The sequence below is a fragment of the Scomber japonicus genome, chromosome 5, assembly GCF_027409825.1.
Source record: "Scomber japonicus isolate fScoJap1 chromosome 5, fScoJap1.pri, whole genome shotgun sequence".
Taxonomy (NCBI): Eukaryota; Metazoa; Chordata; class Actinopteri; order Scombriformes; family Scombridae; genus Scomber; species Scomber japonicus.
Window position 1 is genome coordinate 27,042,834 of NC_070582.1, and position 23,711 is coordinate 27,066,544.

At 39.0% G+C, this 23,711-nt stretch overlaps 3 protein-coding genes across 3 annotated transcripts; 2 read left to right on the forward strand and 1 right to left on the reverse strand.

Annotated features, from left to right (window-relative positions):
- The first annotated feature begins 2,641 nt into the window (after window positions 1–2,641).
- il17c (interleukin 17c) lies at window positions 2,642–4,954 on the forward strand. Its single transcript, XM_053319966.1, has 3 exons — window positions 2,642–2,683; window positions 2,843–3,069; window positions 4,708–4,954. The coding sequence occupies exons 1-3, from the start codon at window positions 2,642–2,644 to the stop codon at window positions 4,952–4,954; spliced, it is 516 nt and encodes a 171-aa protein (XP_053175941.1).
- A 3,074-nt stretch (window positions 4,955–8,028) lies between these two features.
- Window positions 8,029–16,143, reverse strand: utp4 (UTP4 small subunit processome component). Its single transcript, XM_053319195.1, has 17 exons — window positions 16,059–16,143; window positions 15,716–15,879; window positions 14,135–14,323; window positions 13,939–14,023; window positions 13,623–13,712; window positions 13,290–13,501; window positions 13,027–13,198; window positions 12,311–12,402; window positions 12,050–12,146; window positions 11,900–11,964; window positions 11,627–11,749; window positions 11,378–11,534; window positions 9,871–9,977; window positions 9,640–9,735; window positions 9,304–9,489; window positions 9,095–9,205; window positions 8,029–8,289 (listed from the first exon to the last, which is right to left on the reverse strand). Exons 2-17 carry the CDS (start codon window positions 15,872–15,874, stop codon window positions 8,173–8,175), a joined length of 2,058 nt encoding a protein of 685 aa, XP_053175170.1. The 5' UTR covers window positions 15,875–15,879; window positions 16,059–16,143; the 3' UTR covers window positions 8,029–8,172.
- Window positions 16,144–16,250: 107 nt separating this feature from the next.
- Window positions 16,251–19,070, forward strand: chtf8 (CTF8, chromosome transmission fidelity factor 8 homolog (S. cerevisiae)). Its single transcript, XM_053319203.1, has 3 exons — window positions 16,251–16,385; window positions 17,192–17,315; window positions 18,429–19,070. Exons 1-3 carry the CDS (start codon window positions 16,366–16,368, stop codon window positions 18,696–18,698), a joined length of 414 nt encoding a protein of 137 aa, XP_053175178.1. The 5' UTR covers window positions 16,251–16,365; the 3' UTR covers window positions 18,699–19,070.
- Window positions 19,071–23,711: the final 4,641 nt, after the last annotated feature.

Consider the following 23,711-nt stretch of genomic DNA (forward strand, 5'->3'; position numbering starts at 1 on the left):
ATGATTTGGGCCAATGGGATCGACAAACCTGTGTTTAAAAATGTTGAATTACATCATCATCCTTGACATAATCTGACACAGCAGAGCACGGGACTCACCCATGTGGAAATTCTGGAAGTGGAGACGAGAACAGTTTTTTTTTGTATCCCAGCCAGCATGTCCATGTGGGCCCCACATGGGTTAAATGCGGGCTACGTTGGTACTGAGTGGGCATGGGCATGAACTGGGCAAATTTTGCAGGTTCTACATGTGAAGCCCATGTGGGCTGACTGTATGAGCCCCATAAGGGACGTAAGTGGGCTAAGCAGGCTTGGGCATAAACAGGGCAAATTGTATGGGCCCCATATTGTTTCAGAGACATGGGCCCTAAATGTGAAACCCATGTGGGCTGGCTAAATGGGCCCCATTAATTAAATGTTCATTTTGTTCCCACTTAGACCCCATATGGTCAAACATACGGGGCTACATGTGTCTCGTGTAACTCACCCATACATGTTTCATGTATTAGATACCATACCATACCACAAGAAAGGAAAAAAAAAAACATACTATATTTTTGTGAACATTTGAACCTACAGAGAGAAAGTAATGCTCTGTTTGTGTTTTATTCCTCTTTTTGTTTGTTTTCATGTCACACCAGAGTTATTATAGTTTTGAAATTTTCATTAGTTTTTATTTTTTAGTTTTTCAGTTTGCTTTTTTATTTCAGTTTAGTTTTAGTTAGTTTAACAAGTGATGAAGTACTTTTAGTTTAGGTTTTATTTTGAGGAATTGGCTAGTTTAAGTTTAGTTTTGATTTAGTTTTAGTCTTAGTTTTAGTTTTTCAGGTATTAGGAGAAAAGCCTTGATTAGTAGAAGCTTAAAGGATGAAATGATACTGACAGTGAGGTAAGGTTTGTGGTGTTTGTGGTCTCCCTCCTGGTACTAGCCTGTTATTTCAAGAAGTCAGCCTGAACAGAATACAGTAAGAATGGAGGGAGAACATAAACAAAACTAAAACTAATCTGATTTTATCTGCAATTCAGTTTAGTTTTAGTTAGTTTTGCATTGTTCATTGTAGTTTTATTTTTAGTTTAGTTTTTTACAAAACTTTTTTGAAAATTTCAGTTACCTGTGTCACACCCAACAACTCATCATCCTCCTGAATTAAAAGTGTAATATATTTAATTGTGACTATTTAAGGGATTAAATTGAATAAAATGAATGAGCAAATAAAGTTCAAACTGTTTTAGTCCTGAATGCTCTGAAAAATGTATTAAATAAATACCAGCTTATACTAATGTTTTTTTAAGAGATAGAGATGTGTTAAGCTCAGATAGTGGCGTAGCCAAATGTGCCAGATACCCCAGAGACAGAGACACAGACACAGAACAATGCTTTCTTTAGTCCAAAAGTGTTTATTTACTCTAGGAATGAGGGGACACTGACCGAGGAGGTAAGGGGGAAGTTTCCAGGGAGAGGTGTGAGGGAAGAGGATCCAGGAGGCGGTTGAGGGGAGCTTCGGATGAGCGAGGAGACACTGGGATTACGGAGGGAGCCTGGAACACAGAAGAACAGGATTAAACAGGGAAAACTGGATAAGGCAGTGAAAACGAGCATTCACAAGATTATACAAGGCTATGAGAGACACAGCAGTCTAGACTAACCACAGTAGTCAATGTTCAAGCGACAGGCGCCCCTTCTCAGCCTCCTCTTATACTCAGTCAGTCCTGATGACGATGAGGAGCAGCTGGGCTGATTGGTATTGCCAGCACCTGTGCTGGGCTGACTGGCTGCTGGCTGCTGGGGAGCCACAACAGAGATGTTCTTTTTTACATGATTATTTAGCCCATTAAGATTGAGCATCTCAGTAAGTTCTGAAATAAATAAAACAAATAAATACAAAAAAATAAATACATTTTTAATATGTTTATTTGTCAGTGTTCTGAATAAATAAATAAGTAAATAAATGTATGACTCTCTAAGTAATATTGCTTTAATTCTCTTTCCAGTGTGTTCTGAAATGAGTAAATAAATGAATAACCAACAAAAATATTACTCTTACAAACAAATAAATGGAAAAAATACATAAATATATTCCAGTATAAGTCTTTAGATAGTATATTAAACTAAAGTGAACACTGCATTGACTGACATTACCATAAACTTAAGTCTGAAGCCTACACACACACACACACACACAAATGATGAGATGAAGTCATAAAATACTAACAGTAGCCACCCACTAAAGCTATCTTTAGACATAGCAGTTATAACTCACACATAGGCCTAATTTTTAAGGTAGATGTCATGGTTAATGGCCCTCTCCTTATCTCTCCTCAGCTGTGTGTGTGTGTGTGTGTGTGTGTGTGTGTGTGTGTGTGTGTGTGTGTGTGTGTGTGTGTGTGTGAGAGAGAGAGAGAGAGAGAGAGAGAGAGAGAGAGAGAGAGAGAGAGAGAGAGAGAGAGAGAGAGAGAGAGAGAGAAAATTCCTGGGCTGGGTTGTCTGATGCATGCCTATGACAACACATGACCAGGCCTACTACTAACACAGTGGCTATAGGCGACTCTCACTTTGGAAAGGGGAAGTAAACAAACAAAACAATCATTTCCATTTCCTCATGCCCCGGTGTTTCCCGATATAAATAAGAGACGTTGCAATGATGAGGTCCAGCAAAGAAGCCAAGAAGCCCCGAGTGTTCACAGTCAGAAGAAAAAGAAGAGAGAGACCAATTGAAACAAGAGGATGGACATGAAACGGGTGAGTGGCACACATATGGACTGCTCTTCTCTTCTCTTCTCTTCTCTTCTCTGACTCCTCCATCCCTCCAGCTGCTCAGCTCTGACCATCTATCTCTCCACAGATTCTCTACATCTGGTTATTTTTCGTGCCCGTGTGGACTTGTAAGGTGTGCTATGATGAGGACGAGTTGAACGCTGTGGCAGAGAAGAAGCTGAGCCACCACTACCTGCAGTACCCCACTATGAAGACAGCCCCACGTGCCTCACCTGTGACCTGCCCGTTACAGCAGTTCAAGGAGGATCCGCTGGAGCCCCACAAGGACAGGTCCCTGTCCCCGTGGAGATACGTGTAAGTCCTCTCTGTCCATTTAAAAAAAATATATGTATATATATTTCAAATGTTTGAGACACTAAATCTGTGGCTGACTGAATTGGATCACGTGTAACTCCTGATTGACTTGAATTTAAAGCGCCACACATCTAATTCAATCCAATACAACAGCTCATCCATAAATTCTACTTTTAAGAAGTTTTTGAGCTTTGTACATTTCAGTTTTTGTTGACATTGTTAAAAAGGTGATAATTTGACTTTATGTTTTTTTTTTATTATTGAGGTTGTATACTGGTTGTGTGTATATAGCCTACAATATTTTGCCCTTCTCATGTATGTTGATGGAGTGGACAAAATATTAGGAACACCATTCAATATAATGCACCCCAGTACACCACCATCACCCACTATGGCTTCAGTAATAAACATAAACTATAATTATCACCTTTTTGACAATGTTAACAACAACTGGAAAATGTATAAACTTAATAAAAGTAGAATTTATAGCAGAGCTGTTGTATTGGATTGAATTAAATTGCACAGGTGTATCTAATGAAGAGGCCAGTTCAAAATCATTACAGTTGGAGATACATGGTTTTCCTAGTGGCTGATCTGATGTAAATATGGACTAGGATGCTGCTGAGGTGGTCACACTTTAAATCTGAGCTCTCAAATTAAAATTCTTACTGCGTATCAGGAACACACAGAAAGTTGTAAGAGTGTTTTTGAGATCTTCAAAATGCTTTCATTGTCATAAATGTCAATAATGAAAATGAAAAAAAAGTGTTTAAAGGACATCTTGTTAAAATAGCGTTTGCATATGGTGCAGTAAAATGATTGCAGAAGAGGGATGAATATTTGCAGTCTCATGCAACATTTGTGTACCTGTCACGCCCTCTATAATATATAGTGGTGACTAATTCTGCTCGCTCCAGACGATGACGGCTGCAGAGAAGGGGAAGTCCCTACAAAGCAGTACTGCTGCTGCTTTGCTGGCATGCATCCATTGGAAATGACATAGTTGCGTCACCTCTTGCTCTGTAATCTATTGCAAAGTATTAACTGTTTGTTGCTGATCTGAGAGCTTTTTTCCTGTTTACTTGAGGTCTTCCAAAGCTTTCTGAAGTGCCAGTGATGCTCCAGAGTCTTCCTATCTCCCTGTCTCATATTCACTATAGCTCACTGTGTAGCTTTAATAGTTACGTATAATATATATCATCATCATAAACTGTTTGTTTGAGTATAAAGAGTAGAAATAAATAAATAAAGTAGGATTTTGAATGTAGGACTTTTGCTCATAATGTAAAGTATTATCTTTTACTTAAATAAATGATTTTAAGTTAACTGCCCATGACTGCAGGACAGGGTTGCAAATGTAGGTAATAATGTAGTATTTGCATGGTGATGAAGCTTTGATATGCTCCAGTCTGATGAGAAGTGCCCTGCAAATGATGGGTGATGTTGAAAATGTGTTATTTATGTCTGAGCATACAAAGTGTGGATGGGAAAACCCTGGATCTCCAAAAACACATTTGATTATTGATGTAGGAATGAAAACACATAACTCAGCTGCATTTTCCGGAAAGTGTCATTTTAACGGATGTCATGTATCTCAGTCAGATCAGCAACTCACTCTGACATCTTCTTCCTTTCCAGACTCAAAACCAATGTGGATTACTACCCTTCCACCTATGCTGAGGCTGAGTGCCTATGCCAAGGATGCATCGTGTTCAAGAACCTAGACCCAGTTGAGACTCACGACTTCAACTCAGTCCCCGTCATTCAGAGCAAGCTATTTCTCAAGAAGGAGCCCTGCGGAGAGAAAAAATACCACTTAAAGCCTGTCAGCATACCTGTAGCGGTGGGCTGCACCTGTGTCAGAGCTGTAGCCTCCTACTCCTAGAGGGGACCCAATCAGAACAGCTGTCACAGTGACATGCTCTACTTCTTGTTGTGTTTGTTTTAAAATGCACTTAATACTCTGGAATGTCTAACTTTGGTGTGATCAGAGGGAACTCTAACCTGTTTTTTTATATCAATACCCTACAACCAACACTTATATTGGCTTCAAAAGTCACAGTCACATCACTCATTCTATTTATTATCAAAATGATAACATCATAATGAATACATCTATAATGTGTGTTTTGTAGGTCTTTATAAGCCCTCTTTTCTCTTAATTATGACTTGTTTACAGCTCTGCATAGTGCAGCTAATGTATTTTACTTGTTTTAATATTGATGGCCTCGTCATCAGAAAAACTAGCTATTGTATAGTTTTATAAAATGATATACTATTTAACTGATAACATATTTTAATAATATCTATTTATTTGGTGTGTTTGCATGTGAAATGTTTGAGCATTTGAAGACTGAACACTCATGAGTGGGTGAAATAGATTATGAGTGGATTTGTCAGTGATGGAATTTGTATTTATTTATGTTGGATAACGTGTTGGTTTTGTCCCACTGAAACTTTATAAGTCTAAGACTTGAAAGGTCAGCTTCTTTGAAGCAAAATAAATTAAAAAATAAACGGTTAAAGAATATTTCTCAGTGTGTTTCTTCATTCAAGGCTTTTCTTTACCAACTGGACAAAGTGAGCAGCTGCTTTTATGACCCCATTACCCCAGGTTTACTGATGTCACTTTGTTTTATTATGTTAAATACGTTTAGCTGTCTGAGGGGTTGTCAGGACATAGAAGCTAATATATTTTATTCAGAATTGGATCCAGGTACAGAATATGCAGTACAAAAAAATGATGTACTTATGTTGCTAGTAAGTAAGAAAAATTGAGAAATACACTGCAGGTGCATTAACAGCTTTAGTCAGGGAACAGTAGCTCACTAAGAATAAGAGTAGAAGAGTAGAAGATTAGAAAGTCTGCTCATAAAGACCTGCCTCTTCTCTGTCAACACAATGAAAACCTTAAATAAATACTAGTAAAAACTATACTATACTATATAGAACATATAGCTATAACTGAAACCTCCTTAGAACAGATTAAAGGACAGGTTAACTTTCTTTGGTGTGTGTTAAAGCAGCAGTCAGGTGTCCACATGAACCATGAAAGCGGTTTTCCTTTCTCTGTAATCATTCCTCCTGTTCATTTATTATTTATTACTATTATTATTTACTAAAAGATCTCTTTCAAATGTGCTTCCAATAGAAGTGATTGAGGACCAAATCCACAGTGTGTCCCCACAGTCATTTAAAAGTAGATGTGAAGCTTATATTCAGCTTCAGCAGTCTGAGTTAGTCATATTAAGTGATATCTGACACATTTACAGTCTTTGGCACTAAAAAGACTGTAATGTTGAAACATAGAAGACTTGATTTGACTCATGTGGACGGCTGAAGCTTCATATTAGCTTCAGATCAACTTTTAAATACATTTTTACACAGAAGGAGGACTGTGGATTTTGTCCTCCATCACTTACATTGTAAGGTTTTTATTAGTAACACCTGTGCTTACCTTACTACTCAGCTTAGGCCTGTGTATTGCTCCAATATAGGAGTTGATCTCTGTTGACCTCTGGTTCTTTGGGCAAATGTTGGGACTGCAACATGTAGCAGAGTAGAGGTTTTGAGAACTCTGACAGCCTCTTTCTGAACACTCTACAATCTCCCACAGACGATCAGTTGATTGAGATCTGATGACTGTGTCACACTGAGTATGATTCCCAACATTTTTGTACTCATCAACCTAATTCAGTGAGCTTTTGTGACCTGTGTGGCAGTTTGTGTATTTGTCATACATATTCCTACACTCATTTATGCAGGCTTTTCCTTTCATTTGTAACCTGTTTGCACTGCACATGAATGATATACAGCTGGAGAACTCAGATGTTATTTGTGTTCTTGTAAATGTAATATTTTAATTACATATTTTATTTTATTTTGCAGTTACTATTGCTTTCAAAATAAGCCCTAATTTATAATGATCTGTTTCAACAGATTTGAATGGAATTTAATGGTTTCCTTAAAACCATTAAAATATTATAAGTATCCAGGTTTACATGTCAGTCAACAGAAGAAGTTTTGTACCGCTGTAAGAAGGTGAAATCAGTCGGTTTCTCCAAACCACTGAACCCAGATGTTCTTATTTTGAGATTTAAATACGTGAGTTAAAAAAAAAAGTTTGAAATTCAAACTTAAATTCTACATTTAAAAAACCAGCTGATCACTACATGACAGTTTAATAAGCCATTGATTCAGTGGTATGTAATGGTGCTACAGCACCCTCTGCTGTCAGAACAGCAGCTGTACCACAGATGACTTCTGCTGGACAGGTGAGTGGCGTCAAAGGCATCAAACCAGTCTGTATGATTTCCAGCTTGTAAATTCATAATCAGAAATAATTATGATTAAAGACTGCACTTGGATGGAATTTATTTTGAAAAAAAACAACCTTTGTGCAAATAGTTTGTAGATGTTGCTGTGAATGAAAAATGAAAGGGGGGGGGTACTTTCTTTTTTCCTTTCTTGGTTCATAAATGTGCATTTTGCCATTTATAATCTTGTCTCTGTTTCAGGGATTTAATCTTCTTTTCACAATCATCTGGTAGTATAGATCTCTATCAACTCATCGCAGTTTTAAATGTGTCATATAAAGACAGCCCATAATATAATTCAGCATCACGTTACCATCTTGTTCTACTGATCAGTGAAGTGAAACAAACTGTGTATTGTCTGGAATGTTGTTAATATGACATTTAATTATGCTTTGTTCAGTTCACAGTGATCTACACACACACACACACACACACACACACACACACAAAATCATCTGATCTTCCACATTTTGTTGAACTGTAACAAAACCACCTCCAGCCTCTGTTTAGAGAAGTTGGCAGCCAGTTGATGACATGTCAGTTCTATTCTCTGGCCTAAGAGCAGAAAACAGTGCAAACAGTGAAACATGTTAATTCTACTCAACAAAAGCAGCACACGTCTCAGTAAAATGAAAGCAAATAATTCTATTTATTAATGTATCAAAACATTCTTTACAAAGAGGTGACATATTAACAGTTTTTGAAAATGATTTTGGATGTGGGAGCACAAGGTAACACTCGTCTCCTCTGGGCTCAGACATGTTCATGAAACCTGGTTTTAATTCATTTATGTGGCAAACTTCTTCTGTCGGACAGCAGCAGGCAGCTGAGACATGATTTCCAGTAGGGGGCGCTCCACCACGACCAGAGAATGGTCCTCTAGTAATCTCACACACATCAGGTGCTATGGGAGAAAATATTAGTAGAAAATATCAGCAGAGTTTAAGGAGAAATTAAATAGCAAGTTACTACTCATGACATTTTTCTGTTCTGTATGAAAACAGTGAGAAGCATTCCATCCTCAAAACTCTATTCATTTGTGTTTAATGGCAGTAGTTTCCAACACACTGTTATCTAATAGTTTCAACTGTTAATACATTACTTTTGGGGGTCGCAGACAGTTTGAGGGTGGGACCACTCACTTTTTAAAAATTATATTTGGACCCCCCCACTTTTACCATGTCGAAAATCATTCATTGCTACCTTACACCCAGGCACCACACACACACACACACACACACACACACACACACACTAAATGTTGGTATTTTGTTTGTGTCTTGCTCGATGCCCCCCGGATAGCTGAATGGTTAGGGAGCATGCTTTATTATAACAAGATCAGTAAACTGAGTCATTTAGCTCACTATTTAAATCAATTAATCTTTATCTCTATAGCGCCAAATCACAACAAAAGTCATCTCAAGGCACATCTAGACTGTACTCATCAACTGTTTCCATTTAGATAAACTACTTAAACTATTCATGTATTGTTGTTAGTTAAATTGTTACGTGGTGGAAAATGACTTATGTTCATAGGAAACTTGATGGTTAATGTAAATGTTCTAAAGATCAGCATCACACCGTTTAGTTTAATCTTATTTGGCTGTTTATTTAGCTCCTTAACAGAAATATGTGGATATGTTATTCTAATATAATCACAATTTCTATTTATTTGTTTGCTTAGTTGATTTTCAATATGATGATGGTACCTGGAAGTTCTTGCATATCTTGAAGGCGTGGTTGTGTTTGATCCTCTCCGGCTCAGGAAGACTCCTGAGTGTCATCTGATTGTAGAGCAGAGTCTTTGCTTCAGGGAGGGGCTGCGTGTGGAAATAAGACACTATGATTTAACCCTCTGTTTAAAACTAAATGCAACATTTCACTCATTGAGAACAGACAGTTATCAGTTTAAACATACCAGACTCTGGTCCAGGATGCAGAACATGAACATGTCATGCAGAATAATGTGAGCTGGGTTTTTAGGATTGAAGGTGACGTGTGTAACGGGAGTGTCCCTCTCCACCCACAGAGGGTGCAGTCCTTGTTTCTGCAGCTTCCGACTCCAATCTGTGTATTCCTTCTGTACCAGGGAGAACTCAAAGATCTGCAGGACACACACGGGACAGAAAACACAAACTGTAAGAACATCTCATTATCATCTTTGAGACAGTTAAACTGAACTCTTTCATTTGTAACACAACTAAGTATGGAGATCACACACTAAAAACACCAACAGAGCTGCTGCAGTGTTTACCTGCTGGTCGGCGTGCACCACGACGAGGTGGCTGGTTGTTGGGTGGATGGCTATGGCGGTGGGACAGGAGCTGTACACTGGAACTGTACAGTGAAGCTATAAACATACAAACACACAGAGACGCTTAATATCACAGACTGGTTTAAGCAGCATTTAAAACAGAACAACATCATCATCAGATCATCAAGATATCACACATATAGAAAGCAAAAAACATCAGGCTCAGTTCACCTTTAGCTTGTGAAGGTTGTAGACATGGATCTCACAGTCTGTGTTGGCTGTAGCCAACCATTTACCATCCTCACTGGCATGCAGCAAGTGGACTGGCTGTCTGGAGCCTGGACAGACACACAGTTTCAAAAAAGCCTTTAAGCAATACAATAATTAAGGATTTTGATGTAAATAGATTGAAATATGAAAGAGTTAGGATAACAATTCAGAGTTGTTGTTTTTTTCTTTTGTACTGCTGATATTCTTGGTTATTGTATGGATTGTATAGGATAGACAAAAATAAGCTCTGGGCTTCAGCTTGTTCCTTTTTCAGTTGTGTGTATTTTATTGTGTGAAATGGATGGGTATAAATATATACAGTGATGTCAGTTGCATATCCACACAATGTGTTAACTGGAAGAGCAACAGTCCTGCTTTATTTGCACAGGAAACCAGACTTCTCTAAATAGGTAGAAAAAATGGATGGATGGATAGATAAAGAGATAGAGAGACAGACAGATGTAAGCATTAATGATCATGATACACACTGGTTGTCAATTTGCATATTCGCCACTACATGATGTGATTTTCATACAATCTTCACCAACTGTGATGAGCTGTGAGAGGTTCTGTTGTGAACTCACATGTGGGAAAGCTATTTTGCGCAGGGCTGACTCCTGTTAAGTTTTGCTTCTTAATAATAATTATGTAATAATAATATTATAATTTATGAGCAAACTAAACTATTCATACATTCATTACTGCATGTGCATGTCAGACTGTTTACATTTCACCTCTATGGGATACATGCAAGTTTCTTACTGGGTGGGTAGTTCTGTGTTTGCACCAGGCGGGAAGTTCCCGTGCTCTGAAATGAGGCCAACGCAGATGTAACTTAGAACTGCATTCTAGCAAAAGGCCACCAGGGGGCGACCGTTTTGGTGTCAAAAGGACTTCCGTCTCTATACAAGTCAATGGAGAATTCACCAACTTCTCACTTGATTTCTAACCTCAGTAAACGTTTTCAAAATGTGTTTATGGTCTCAATCGCTAGTTTAAAGCCTTCTACAATGCAGTATGATGTTCATTTGTGACATTTTGGCCTCCCTGATTTTATATTTGACGATAAAGCAGGGTATGCATTAGGGCGTGGCTACGTCCTGATTGACCAATGTCCTCGAGATCCAGCCCTCGCAACCTATCGCAACCTCCCCTGCTCCACCCCATGGCTCCGTCCATGGTCCCGCCTCAAGCCCATATAAGTAGAATCCGTGTTTTTATTTTTCCCTGCATGCACCTGAAATTTTCAAGATGGCGCTGCCCAGATTCAAAACTATTGGCTTCCGAGCAGCAGTCCACAAACCAATGGGTGATGTCACGGATGTTACGTCCATTTCTTTTATACAGTCTATGGTTTGCACATGCATGCTAACGCTGATTTGCTTTACACACAATAATTTAGGATTGTGCTCCTCACAATACCCCCAGACAACTCCATTAGCACGAAGGACTCCGGACTCAGACTCACCTGACTTGGGTTTGAGGGTGTGGAGGTATTTGCACTCTGATTGGCTGAGGCCAACAACAATGACTGAAGAATGACTGGAGGAGGCAAAGAGTTTGGAGGAGTCAGAGGAGAAGCAAAGCTGGTGGGCTGAGTGAAGGATCTTCGGTAGTTTGGACACCTGGAGGAAGGAGGAGGAGCACATTACTTTACACTCACTGAACTTGTTTCATATTAAGCTCATATGTTGTATGTCAGCGTTTAAGGGCCCACCTTTGTGAGGCTGATGTTGTTGTTGTCCAGCTGTAACCTGTAGAGACGGACGCTGCAGACGGTAGCGTAAGCCAACCAGCCTCCACATGGAGACAAAGCGCTGCAGCAGATGTGATCCTCTCCCTGCAGATGTCAGCGTACAAGCAAGTTTATTACAATATCCTCAAAACTCAAAGATTGAACCAACAGATAAAAGCAGTGAGGTCACCTGACAGATTATACAGACCTTGTGGAGAAATGAATGTCTGCAAATAATGTCTAAATATTACACACCTTCCTCTTGAGCTGAATCAGTTTTTCTGGTTTCCTCTTTACAGGCAGACTGTCACCAGGCTTTCCTGATAACAAACATATAACATTATAATTACATTATAACAACACTGCCATCAGACACTTTTTTACTGTGTGTGTTTTTATCCTCACCATGTCCTTCACTCTCTCCTAGTCTCCACAGCTCTAAATGATCAGGGAACTGGAAGAGCAACAGTCCTGCTTTCTTTGCACAGGAAACCAGACTTCTCTAAATAGGTAGAAAAATTGGATGGGTGGATAGATAAAGAGATAGAGAGACAGACAGATGTAAGCATTAATGATCATGATACACACCGGTTGTCAATTTGCATATTCACCACTACATGATGTGATTTTCAAACAATCTTCACTATTCTTCTGTTGTGTACTCACATGTGGGAAAGCTATTTTGCGCAGGGCTGACTCCTGAGTGTTCTTCTCCACTTTGTCCAGCAGAGGTCGTACTACCAGCTGGGTGTCCATACCTGCCAGGATTTTAAAAAAGTCAAAACATCCTCATCTTTTCAAAGGACAAGTTCACATTTAAGATACAGTACGTTTGAGACAATACATTTTCCCCCATTGTACAAGGTTAGCTCTACATGTGGTGAGAAATGAGCTGTCAGAGTCCCTAACCAGCAGCACAGAACCCTGCCCTCCCCCCGTTTGGTATAAACATCTAATTAGTGACTTTAGCACAAAAAAGCAAAACAGTTATGTTAGCATAGAAATAAAAGTAAAATTATCATAAAACATAAATAAATGACTGCAGCATTAAAAAACACCAACAAACATAACATTAGCAAGTCATTTCTGCTGTTTGACTACAGGTTATGAATTCATTAACACTCATTCTGATTACTATATTAATAACATTAGTATGTATGAATATGCTGCTGTTTAACACTAGACTGCAGTGTGTAACAGGCAAAGCTTCTCTCATAAGGAGCTTTTGTCTTAAGCTACATTCAAATGAGGAATGAGGTAATTAAATGTGACCTTATTAGCAACCAGGCATTTCTTCCAGCAGTGTCAGTGAATGTGTAACCTTATCCTTACACAACATATACCTAAATCATACCAACCACAGCAGCAGATCAAACACTGACCTCCAGAAACCACAGCAGTCTCAGTGTGGACGAGCGCTCTGACATCATGTGAGTGATTTTTAAAGGTCCTGGTTCGGACCCATTCCTTATCCTGCTGGCCCACAGTGGAGGAGATGAACTGGAACTGTACCACAGTCCCCTCTGATGTCCCAGCTGCCAGACTGTTCCCGTCCTGTTAAACATTTAAAATATTAATCATCCTAGCCTAAAGCGAGCTAAAGCCTAGAGGGGTTTCTGTAATGTGTCCTCGTCATTAGTTCTACCTGTGAAACGGCCAAAGCCAGCACGTCCCATTTGGTGACCAGGTGAGTTCTGATCAGCGTTCCTGTGAGTCCGTCCCACATCTGGACCTTTCCTGCAGAATCACCGCTGACGATGGTGTGGTCAGATAGGAAGACGACGCTCCACACTACCACCTCTCTGCTCTTGGATGCTCCGAAGCCTCTCTCTACCAGCAGTCTGTTTGTGGCGTGACCTAAACTCAGCACAGACACAGAGACGCTGAGGAGTCACAATCATACCAATGCTCATCTTCTCACGTTACGGTTGAAGATTTGAACTGATTGTGGGTTCTGTGTATAGTAGTATCTGCTTACCTGTCTCAGCGTCAAAGATTCTGATCATGTCCATCATGCCAGCAGCTATCAGTGTATCAGAGGGATGCCAGGACAGAGATATGATACGACCTAGAAGACCACATAAAAAGAAATCAAAGACTGCATGTCACCCAGTCATAATTACCTTGGATCACATTCAGATAACAAAACACCAAACTACACCCTGACTTATCATGAACAAATGTCGTTTCTAGCTCAATTAAGCGATGTTACATGACACATGAGCGACAGGGATGTATTAATGAGCATGTCTGTCATTTGAAAAGACTGTCTCTGAAACAGCTTGTTCTCTCACCTCTCTGTCTCTCAAGGTTCCTTTGAAACTGAATCTTCTCTTCCAGTATTTCAAACATCTTCACCGTGCCATCCTCACACCCAGCCTGACACACAAAAAAATCCAGTTATCAAACAACTAAAGCAGAAAACTATCAGTTCTAACCCAGGAAACCCGGGTGGAAAAGCTTAATAATATCCACAAGGTGTTGACTGACCGCTAGCAGTGTTCCTTGGCTGTTGCTACTGATAGTCCAGATTGGTCCTCCGTAAGCCTCCATGGTGTACTTGGGTTTCAGGTTCTCCAGGTCGTACTCTGTGATCTCTCCGTTCAAACCAGCGCTGAAGAGTCGCTCACCCACCCAGCACAGAGCCTCAATAGACCTGCCGTCCTGTCCTGGGATCAGCTGTGCACCACAGTCAAAACAAGTATGGAGGTCATCACATCTGCACAAATTAACTTATCGAACAATAACGTAATCATAAACATCATCATGTCTATATATGGACGTATCATATGATAAGTTAGTTTCATCCTGATGAGCAGATTGGCACCCGCTCATCAGGATGAAACTAACCATTCATACACATTCACACACTTGGCACAGCAACGGGAGCAAGCTGGGAATCAAACCGCTTATCTTCCAATTGGTGGACAACCGCTCTACCCCCTGAACCACAGCTGCCCCTAAGTAAGTAGTGTCCTCCATTCCTCACTGTACATGTCCTGAGTGGAAACTACAGCAGTGAGCAGCACAGCTTACATGGAATTAAAGCTAAAGCTAACTAAAGCTACAGAAGTGTAGCGCTTTCTCTTCAATCCCACCCCCAACCCTTGGAATTATTACATATATTATCATTATATCAGTGGTATAAAATGATCTTCAAATGACAATAATATTGTTTATTGCTATTATGTCTGAGACAATATATCGTCCAACAACAGTAGTTATAGTGACAGGCCTATCTGTAGCATATTCATAACTGAGTGGCTGTGGTTCAGGAGGAACACATTCGTCTAGCAATCGGAAGATTGGCAGTTCAATTCCCGGCTCCTCCAGTCCACATGTTGATGTGTCCTTGGGCAAGATACTTAACCCCAAATAGCTATGCCAACGGTGTATGTAACGTGAATGTGTATGAATGGTTAGTTTCCTCCTGATGAGCAGGTTGATACCATGTGTAACAGCTCCTGTCATCAGTGTATGGATGGGTGAATGTGACATGTAATGTAAAAGTGCTTTGAGTAGTCAGAAAGACTAGAAAAGGGCTATACAAATACAGTCCATTTACCATTTCATAACCCAACAAGCAGCCACAATTTGACTAAACCTGGAGTGTTTGCTATTATTTATACTATTAACTAGTTCCAATTAAAAAAGTTTGAACACATTTCCTCTCATTTAAGGGAATATGAAGGTGTGTCTAACCTTCTAATGGTGCTGTATAACACTATATAATATAATAAACGTATTACTAAAACTTTCTTCTTGGACTGCAATGATTGAATGAACCTCATCTTACATTACAGTAAATTGTATTACTTTGGGCTTTTGACTCTCATCAAAACAACAACTTTGATAACATCACCTTGGACTTAAGGACGTTTTGAGGGTATTTCACTGTTGTCTGATGTGTTAGTGACCCACTAGTTAAAAAGAATATTTAGCTGCAGCTCGCTTTGTTCCAACAAAGCACAATAGGAAAACCTTTACAACTTGGTGTGCTGTTCAATTATTTATACATCACACTGAAACCACCACAGGGCTAAAATGTCTGGACCTCCTCTGGGTTCTTACCTTTTCTTGGAAGTAATTGTCAGCAAAGTTAAAGATCTCTAAAGCTCCGTCAGCCCGGGCCAGGGCCAGCCGCTCACTGCGGCTGCTGAGAGCCATGGCCCGGATAGCACTGGGCATGTAGTCGAAGAACCGAACCCGGTGCACCTTAAAATCTCCCATTTTAACTGTGAAGTGGAAACACACACAGGTAGCTTAAGTGAAGAGGACAGACACGTGAATGTGTGTCTGTTAGCACATAAAACACCCAACACGTTACATCCCTGCGTTTTTGACGGAACACAGGCTACAGGCTTCATTAGTTTACGTTATAAAGCATGTACGCTCACTACAGAATAGCGCTTACCTGTTGTATTTAACCACACTCACTCAACTTTGTGTGCTAATAACTCCACACGCTGGAAAACATCAGGAGCCACGTTGGGGATCTTTGAACCGGTAGTGATTGGAAAAAAACGGAAATACGTCATCACATTGACAGCACGCTTAGCTGGCGGGAAATATTATCCAAATATGAGCAGTGGCTGAACTGTGTTTGTATTGTTATCAAAGCTAACTCTGGATATTTTAATGTTAAAGCTTTCATAATTGATCGGTCCTTTCCGTTTGGTTAATGTCACCGTAACGGCGCGTTCTCGCTATCTGACTGAACAATGGTTCAAATAGTTATAAGGTAAGAATGGTGAACTGACGTTGACGGTAGTTATCTTAATAGCTAATATTTGCCGGTGTTACATTGTATTTGGTGACCCATGAGATTGTGTGATCTAAGGTGTTGGAGGAAGTACTAAAACCCCTTTACTAAACGTACTAATACCACACTGTTAAAATACTTCATAGTAAAAATATAAGCATATGCAAATAAAATCCTCCTTAGGTAAAAGTATGGAAGCATTACCAGCTAAGCTTTAAAGGTACAAACTAAGGTAAAAACACACATTTTCTTTAAGGAGGACTTTAACTGCTGGATTTTTACTTAAGTATGTTTACACTTTGGTATTAATACTTTTACTTAAGTAAAGGATGTAAACATACATAATTACAAGTAAAATGTAATGAAGTATTTTAACAGTGTGGTATTAATATGTTTTACTTAAGTAAAGGGTCTGAGTATTTCTTCCGACATGACGGGTCACAGAATCTGGTCACCAAACAAGATGTGACACTGGTATCATTAGTGAGGTATTCAGACAGTAAATATTTTATTTGGCTTGGTAACACTAATAAAGTGTAAATCACAGGAACAGAATCAAATGTAAACGTTTAATATTTTATTGCTTTTGAGGGAAGGTGAAAGCATGCTGAATTGAAGTATACATATTGGAAGCTAATCTTTGAGTGGGGACGCATGTTAAAGGGGTGCTGGTACTAAATGTTTGCTCCCACTCCGACAGGGTTTGCATTATAATATCCTGTATTATAACGAATGAAATCTGTCCCGGTATCTTTGGCTGATGTTGTGTGTGTATGCTCCTGTAGAGGCAGTGTGGATGGCAGCAGTCCTCCAGAGTGGCTGCTGGTGGAGCTGCAGGGAGAAGTGGTGGCCAGACACAACTCTGGTCTGGCAGGAAATGTGATGGGAGACCTGCTGTACACCACAGAGGTAAGCAACACACTGAAAAACCAAACTAAAACGAAACTAACTAAGTAAGCTATTTGATAGAATCCAGGCTGGTCATTGCATGCACAGAAATATTGCAGATGCGATGAGAACAAAAGCAGCGTGGTGTCTCATCATAATCAGGACATTACATTAAAATAATGAAGATTTCACTGTAGCACTTTAGCTGTTTTGGTGAGCACTGACATTACAAGTACATGTCTATCTTTAGGGCTTGTTTAGTATTTGCTAAAACACAGGATCACAAAAATAGTTGCAGTTAACTTACTGTCAACCTACCTGTTGATTAATTGGTCAAACATTTCAGCTCTAGTATTTATCTGTCTATAGTGTGTATTCTATAAATGAGCATACATTTATTTTACCCTGTTCTTAGATCAGATTGTTACAGTGGCCCTGAGGTGAATGTGAAACACAATGAATGTCAAATGTTGTGTTTTCCATTGTGCTTTGTGGAATTTTGTGTTTTGTGAAATGTTGTTTACTGTGTTGTTATTGTGTTTCCTGAAATATACGTTTTACACCTCAGGGCCACCATAGATTGTGGATATTTATTTTTTGAAGACCTCAGATCTTGTGTGGGAAAAAGCATTACTGCAGTGACTTCAATGGTTTGAAAACAATGTGTTAGAACCTCTGAGCACACCTCTGATCACAGAGACCCTGTTTACACCTGACATTAACATGCATCTCAGGTGATTCAATCACAACTGGACAGCACTTAATACAAGTGTAAATGACCACCAAGACAAATTGTGATCTGATCACTCATTCCACTTGCCGAGGTGGTCTGGGACATATTTGAGTACATATCTTCTGCACTGTAATGTTTCACGGCTGTTCACTTGTGGTCATGTTAATGCCTGGTGCAAACAGCATACGAAAAGAATGGTTTGTTTTTTTGCCTGTGAATGCTAAGTTTACAGTGTTTGTTGATGTATTTGAGCTTTTAATGTGGCTGCACTTATTATATTGAGCAGTGGAGTACAGGTACTGTATTGATATCTTAGTGCATTTTCTCACCTATAGATCATTAGAATATAGCTTTTATATTCTCACTATATACTCAGATGTTCTTCCTCCTCTCTCCACTAGGGGGTGCCGGTGCTACTCGTGGGGCACCACATTCTATATGGGAAGCAAGTCAAACTGGAGAAACCCTTCGCTGTCCTCACCAAGCATCCCGGCCATTCACAGGACACCACAGGTAGCCAGGACAACAACGATGCCTCCCAGGTATCCATGGAAACAGACCAGCAAGAATCCACCTCCACTTCTTACTCTGTGTCTGCCCTCATCAAGCGGAAGCTGATCTTTAAGACGCGCCCTAAACCCATCATCACTAACGTACCGAAAAAGGTGTAGCAGTTGTGTGTAATGGAGATAAACAGGACGGAGGATCTGCTGATCCAGTTGGTCCACACTGACTTTTTATGAAACGAAGAGTGACTGTATAAATCATTGCCTTCCACATCTGATAGGATGCAGTTTGAGTTGTTGTTCAGTTGATCAGAATCACCCCTGATATTGATTAATACCGTGATTTGGGAAACTTTTTTACCTGAACTGATTCTATCAAGAGACATTAATGAGGCTCCTCGCGGGTATGAGTCAACGTTGTATTATTTTCCTGACTGTTTCAAAGGCTTGTCCACACCAACAAATATCCCACTCTGGAAGGAAGGCTGAATCATTTTGAATCTTTTCTGTGAAAATAAATAAATAAAGTTTTGGACATCAGCAGCTTGAGTCTGTAAGTGTCCATACTAGGGAGGGGCAACACAGAACTTTTTCCAATTTGATACGATAAACATATTTTTTTTATACAATTTTAACAATACTGATACTGTACTACTCTTAAATGGGTATTCAAATCACATGACACATGCTGGCCATTAATGATACATTTAAGTAAATAAAATAAATAAAGATATTTGTGCTGATAAGTATGAATAAATATGAATGAAAATTAAATGATTTTCATTTTTAGAAGAATCAATACCAAATGAGTAGCTTGTGTGTATTGAAGTATCAATCCAGCAGTACTGATCTACTCCATACCAGTGATATATAGGCAACTTTTCCACTAGATGTAAACACAAATAAAACCACAGCAGTGAAGTGATAATCTAACCTCTAAAACTACTACAGATGGCTGTCACAATGATTGAGTATGTGCCCTTGGAGTTTAAATGCAAAGTGATTAACAGTGAAAGATTAATAATTACAGTAAATAACATAAAATACATATTGGAGATAAGTCATATCAAGTGGATATCTGCCAGCCAGATTTACAGTCTATATCAAATTCCCTCTGTATTTCCATATTGAGCTGTGGTGGAAGTATAGTAACAAAAAGAGGGACTGTGGATTGTGTTGTCCATCACTTACATTGAAAATACATTATGAAGGGATCTTCTAATAGTCAGTATGAATAGGAGTCGAGTCAAGTCAATTTTATTTATAAAGCTCCAAATCATAGCAGATGTTATCTTAGGGCACTTTTCATATAGAGCAGGTCAAGACCGTATTATATATGAGGAGGAATGATGGTAAGAATAAACCTATTTCAGTGTTAACTTGTGAACTCATTCATTAAGATTTAGGCATATGAATTTTTTGTTGGGGCTTTTCAGGTAAAACAAAATGTCTGATTGATGACATCCAAACTAGAATAATAGAAATGTAAATGTGCCATAAAATTACACTCTGAATAAATACCCCAACCTGTTGAGTCTGTAGAGATTTTAAAGGCTAAAGGAGTTAAAGGCTGTATTGAACTATTTATTTTTATTTTGTTTTCTTAACCACCAAGTAAATCTCTCATAAGGACAGATGACAGGGATCCACTCACACTCCACTTTTTCCTTAAAACAAGATGAACAAAGGGTAAAGTCAAGAAAGCTGTTGTGTGGGCTTTCGTGTCTCTACCTTAACTAGGATTCAACTAATATTGCTGTAGTTCTGGAATGATCTAAACAGTTTCAAGTACGTTCTCACCCTCACACTCATACATACTATATGGGCACAAAAATGTAGAACTTACTGACATTTTGCTGCCTGCATATTCAGTTCACATTAATAACATCGATAACCAGACAATCTACAGACATGTTAGGTTGTACTTGAGTACTTAATGGTAATAATGCTAATATACTCCAAGTGACCAAGCTGATGTTTAGCAGGTGTTACGTTTACCATGTTCACCATTTCAATCTACGATGTTAGTATGCTAGCATTTGCTTATTACCACCAAACACAGCTGGTGGGAATGTCAATTTTCAAGATATTTGGTATTTTGTGTATTTAGTGTTGAACAAATTAACATTTTGACTTGGTGATGACACTAAATGGAAAGTAGTGGGGTGACAATTAGGGCTGAGTATTGGTACTCGATATCTTTCATGTATCGGTATCCAAAACCTTGAAGGTATCAACTGAAATAAATTGATACCAAGTAGTGGTAGTATTGAAACGTCTCCTGCCAAACGATACCTGCTGCAATTGATCCTTTTTGCACCCAGAGCTAGAAAATATGACTATTGGACTCGCTCACAGCCAATCAACGCAAGTATTTTTCAATTTAATACGACATGTGATTGGCCCACTGCCACAGCAGCTACAACCCGTCTGTGGTGGTGAAGTCATGGTGAATCTGAGTTAGCACACTTAACAGTTGAGCAGCCAAGATGTCATCTAAACGCTCTAAAGTGTGGCTACACTACACACCAGTAGCAAGTACTCAATTTGTTTTCAGTATGACTTTAAGGGTACCTGGATTGGTAGTGGTATCATCATTTTTGAACAATACCCAGCCCTGGTGACAATCTGTACCAATGTGTACCAATCACAGTCCATCCAATAGTTGTTGATACATTGGCACTAGAATTGAAAAGTTAGGAGATCATTAAAGTCATTAGGATTCATAGTCTAGGAACCTATGTGCCAATCTACGAAGTAAATGTTGAGACATTTCACTGGTTAAGGGAGAATCTTGACCTGCTGGTGGCGCTAGATGATAAGTAAGGTGATGACCAGTAGAATTTCTCAACTGGCAACCATATACTGTATATTTGTATTGTACAAATCTTCATGGTAAACAATCCAATAGTTGTTGAGATATATCATTGTAGAGCACAGTTCCAACATTACCATCAGTAGGACAAGGAATGAGTAGAAAGAACTGCTGAGAGATCAGTTTGGTGTGCACAGACTCAGTACTAACATACATATGTTGCCAGAATATTTACAGCGTGTAAGTGTGCGTGTGTTTGTTTGATGAAGGCGGTTCCCATGTTGAGGTGTAACCCCAGAAATAAACAGCCACCCTGTTAGTGCGTGGTGACTGAAGGGCCGATTCATTGAGCTGATGTAAAGCGTCTGTTCACTTTTCCTCAGCATTAAGATACCTGCCCCAAACTCTCTCTCTCTCTCTCTCTCTCTCTCTCTCTCTCTCTCTCTCTCTCTATCTATCTCTCTCACTCACACACACACACCCACACACACAAAGTACATTAAATAGACACACTTCTTGGCCACACTGGCGCAACATGCTTTTAAAGTCAGACTTCTCACATAACCTCATAAATGAAACAGCTCTTTATCTATATCCACTGGCCATACTAGTTTGGAATGAAATGCAGTAATATCATATCAAGGTATATTTAAAAAATGATTTGTTCCTGTTAACTTTTATTATATATTTTCTCTTTGAATGCATCAACTTATATACCACAGCCAGGTGTAAAAACGTATTAATGAGTTTGGTTTTTGGTGTTGTTTTTGCTACTCATAAAAGAAAATGTTAATGTAAAAGGGTTCTTCCTCTGTGGGGCATGATCATGCCCACTGAATTTATGATTTATTGGGCACAGATGTTTTGTAGGTGGCAGGATCCTGATGCTACGGACAAAGAGCATTATCATTCATCCTCTGGGTATCATGAATATCTACTTAAATTTCACAGAAATCCAGCTCTCAGTTTTCAACATACAGTACCTTATATCATGTTATATTTATGTTATTTTGTTCATTGTTCAGTGCTATATTCATCACGTACATGGTAAATAAAAAACTGCCCTCCACTCTAAATCCCTAGTTGTAACATGACTTGATCTGTAGTCACACTAGGCTCTCTAAGCACAGTGGTGCTTTAAGATAAATCCTAATGTCAGGATGCTTACAATGACAATGCTAACATTGTAATATTTAGCACATATATTGTTCATTATGTTCAACATCTTAATTTAGCATGTTTTAACATGCATAGTTATATACAAATATATACATACTGTATGTTCCTTTGCAGCAAACAAAGCACCAGCAGTCTCTACTTATCAGTTTGTGGCTCTCTCCTGTTTAGCTTCATGTGTCCTAGTTTTCAAGTATTTTTAATGAAACAAATTAATGAGCAAATTAGACTTTACTTCATGAAAGCGCTAGAAGAAAAAATAATTGATCACCAACAGTGTTTATCATGGCAATCCATCCATTAGTTGCTGAGACATTTCACTCAAAACCAGAACCAAAACCTGCTGGAGGAAAAGTCAGGCAATCACCAAAGTCATTAGGATTCATTCTCTGGGTACCATGGATATGTATCAAATAGCCATTCAGTCATTTTCATTTCAAATTCAATTCACTGCCTGTCTGACCTGTGAATGTATAAAGAGAACCAGATAAAGCATCGTAGACGGGGTGCTGATTTACAGACGCTTCTTTCACAGTGTAAGTCTATGGGAAAAAGTATTTTTGGGTCCAATAGCATTATGTTAAATTGGTTTCAAAGCTCAGTGCTCTTCCTGTATCCAGTTCTTCTCTTTATACATCCATGGTCTGGCCCATGGCATACTCTGTTTCCCTATCTGTGCCCTCTCTATGAATACGAAATGATGGAAATTAGTGACACCACACCATCTCATTATACTTGCTTACTAAAATGAGAACCATTGATGGACAAATCATAAGGGAAGGCTGTTTGCCGTTTGCTGTTTTTGTTTTGTTTTTTTTTCTAAAAATGTACCTGACATACAGGATTGTTTGCTTGGCAGCAGGAGTACGGCAAATAAACCTCTTAAAGCTAAACTTAGGGTTAGGCCAAGTAGTTTGTGTATACATTTTGAACAAATCATGTGTTGGTTCAAATTAGTTCAAACATTCATCATTTTTTGAAAAGTGACCAAAAAATGCAAAAGATACAATTTCTGAGATTTGTGCACCTCCACTGACCACTCCTCAACTCAACTGGTCAAGGCAGATGGCCGCCCACCTAGTCTGTTTCTGCTCAAGCTTGCTTCCCATTAAAGGTGAGTTTTTCCTTGCTGCTGTCGCCAAGTCCAGCTCATGGAGGAATGTTGGGTCCCTGTAAATTAAAGAGTA

Coding starts and splice junctions, on each gene's coding strand:
- il17c (XM_053319966.1), top strand. CDS start 2,642: ATGAGGTCCAGCAAAGAAGCCAAGAAGCCCCGAGTGTTCACA. Junction 2,684..2,842: donor AGAAGCCCCGAGTGTTCACA/GTCAGAAGAAAA, acceptor ATCTCTCCACAG/ATTCTCTACATCTGGTTATT. Junction 3,070..4,707: donor CTGTCCCCGTGGAGATACGT/GTAAGTCCTCTC, acceptor CTTCCTTTCCAG/ACTCAAAACCAATGTGGATT.
- utp4 (XM_053319195.1), bottom strand. CDS start 15,874: ATGGGAGATTTTAAGGTGCACCGGGTTCGGTTCTTCGACTACATGCCC. Junction 11,535..11,626: donor ACAACATCAGCCTCACAAAG/GTGGGCCCTTAA, acceptor TCCTTCCTCCAG/GTGTCCAAACTACCGAAGAT. Junction 9,736..9,870: donor ACAACCTTCACAAGCTAAAG/GTGAACTGAGCC, acceptor GTATGTTTATAG/CTTCACTGTACAGTTCCAGT.
- chtf8 (XM_053319203.1), top strand. CDS start 16,366: ATGGTTCAAATAGTTATAAG. Junction 16,386..17,191: donor ATGGTTCAAATAGTTATAAG/GTAAGAATGGTG, acceptor ATGCTCCTGTAG/AGGCAGTGTGGATGGCAGCA. Junction 17,316..18,428: donor ACCTGCTGTACACCACAGAG/GTAAGCAACACA, acceptor TCTCTCCACTAG/GGGGTGCCGGTGCTACTCGT.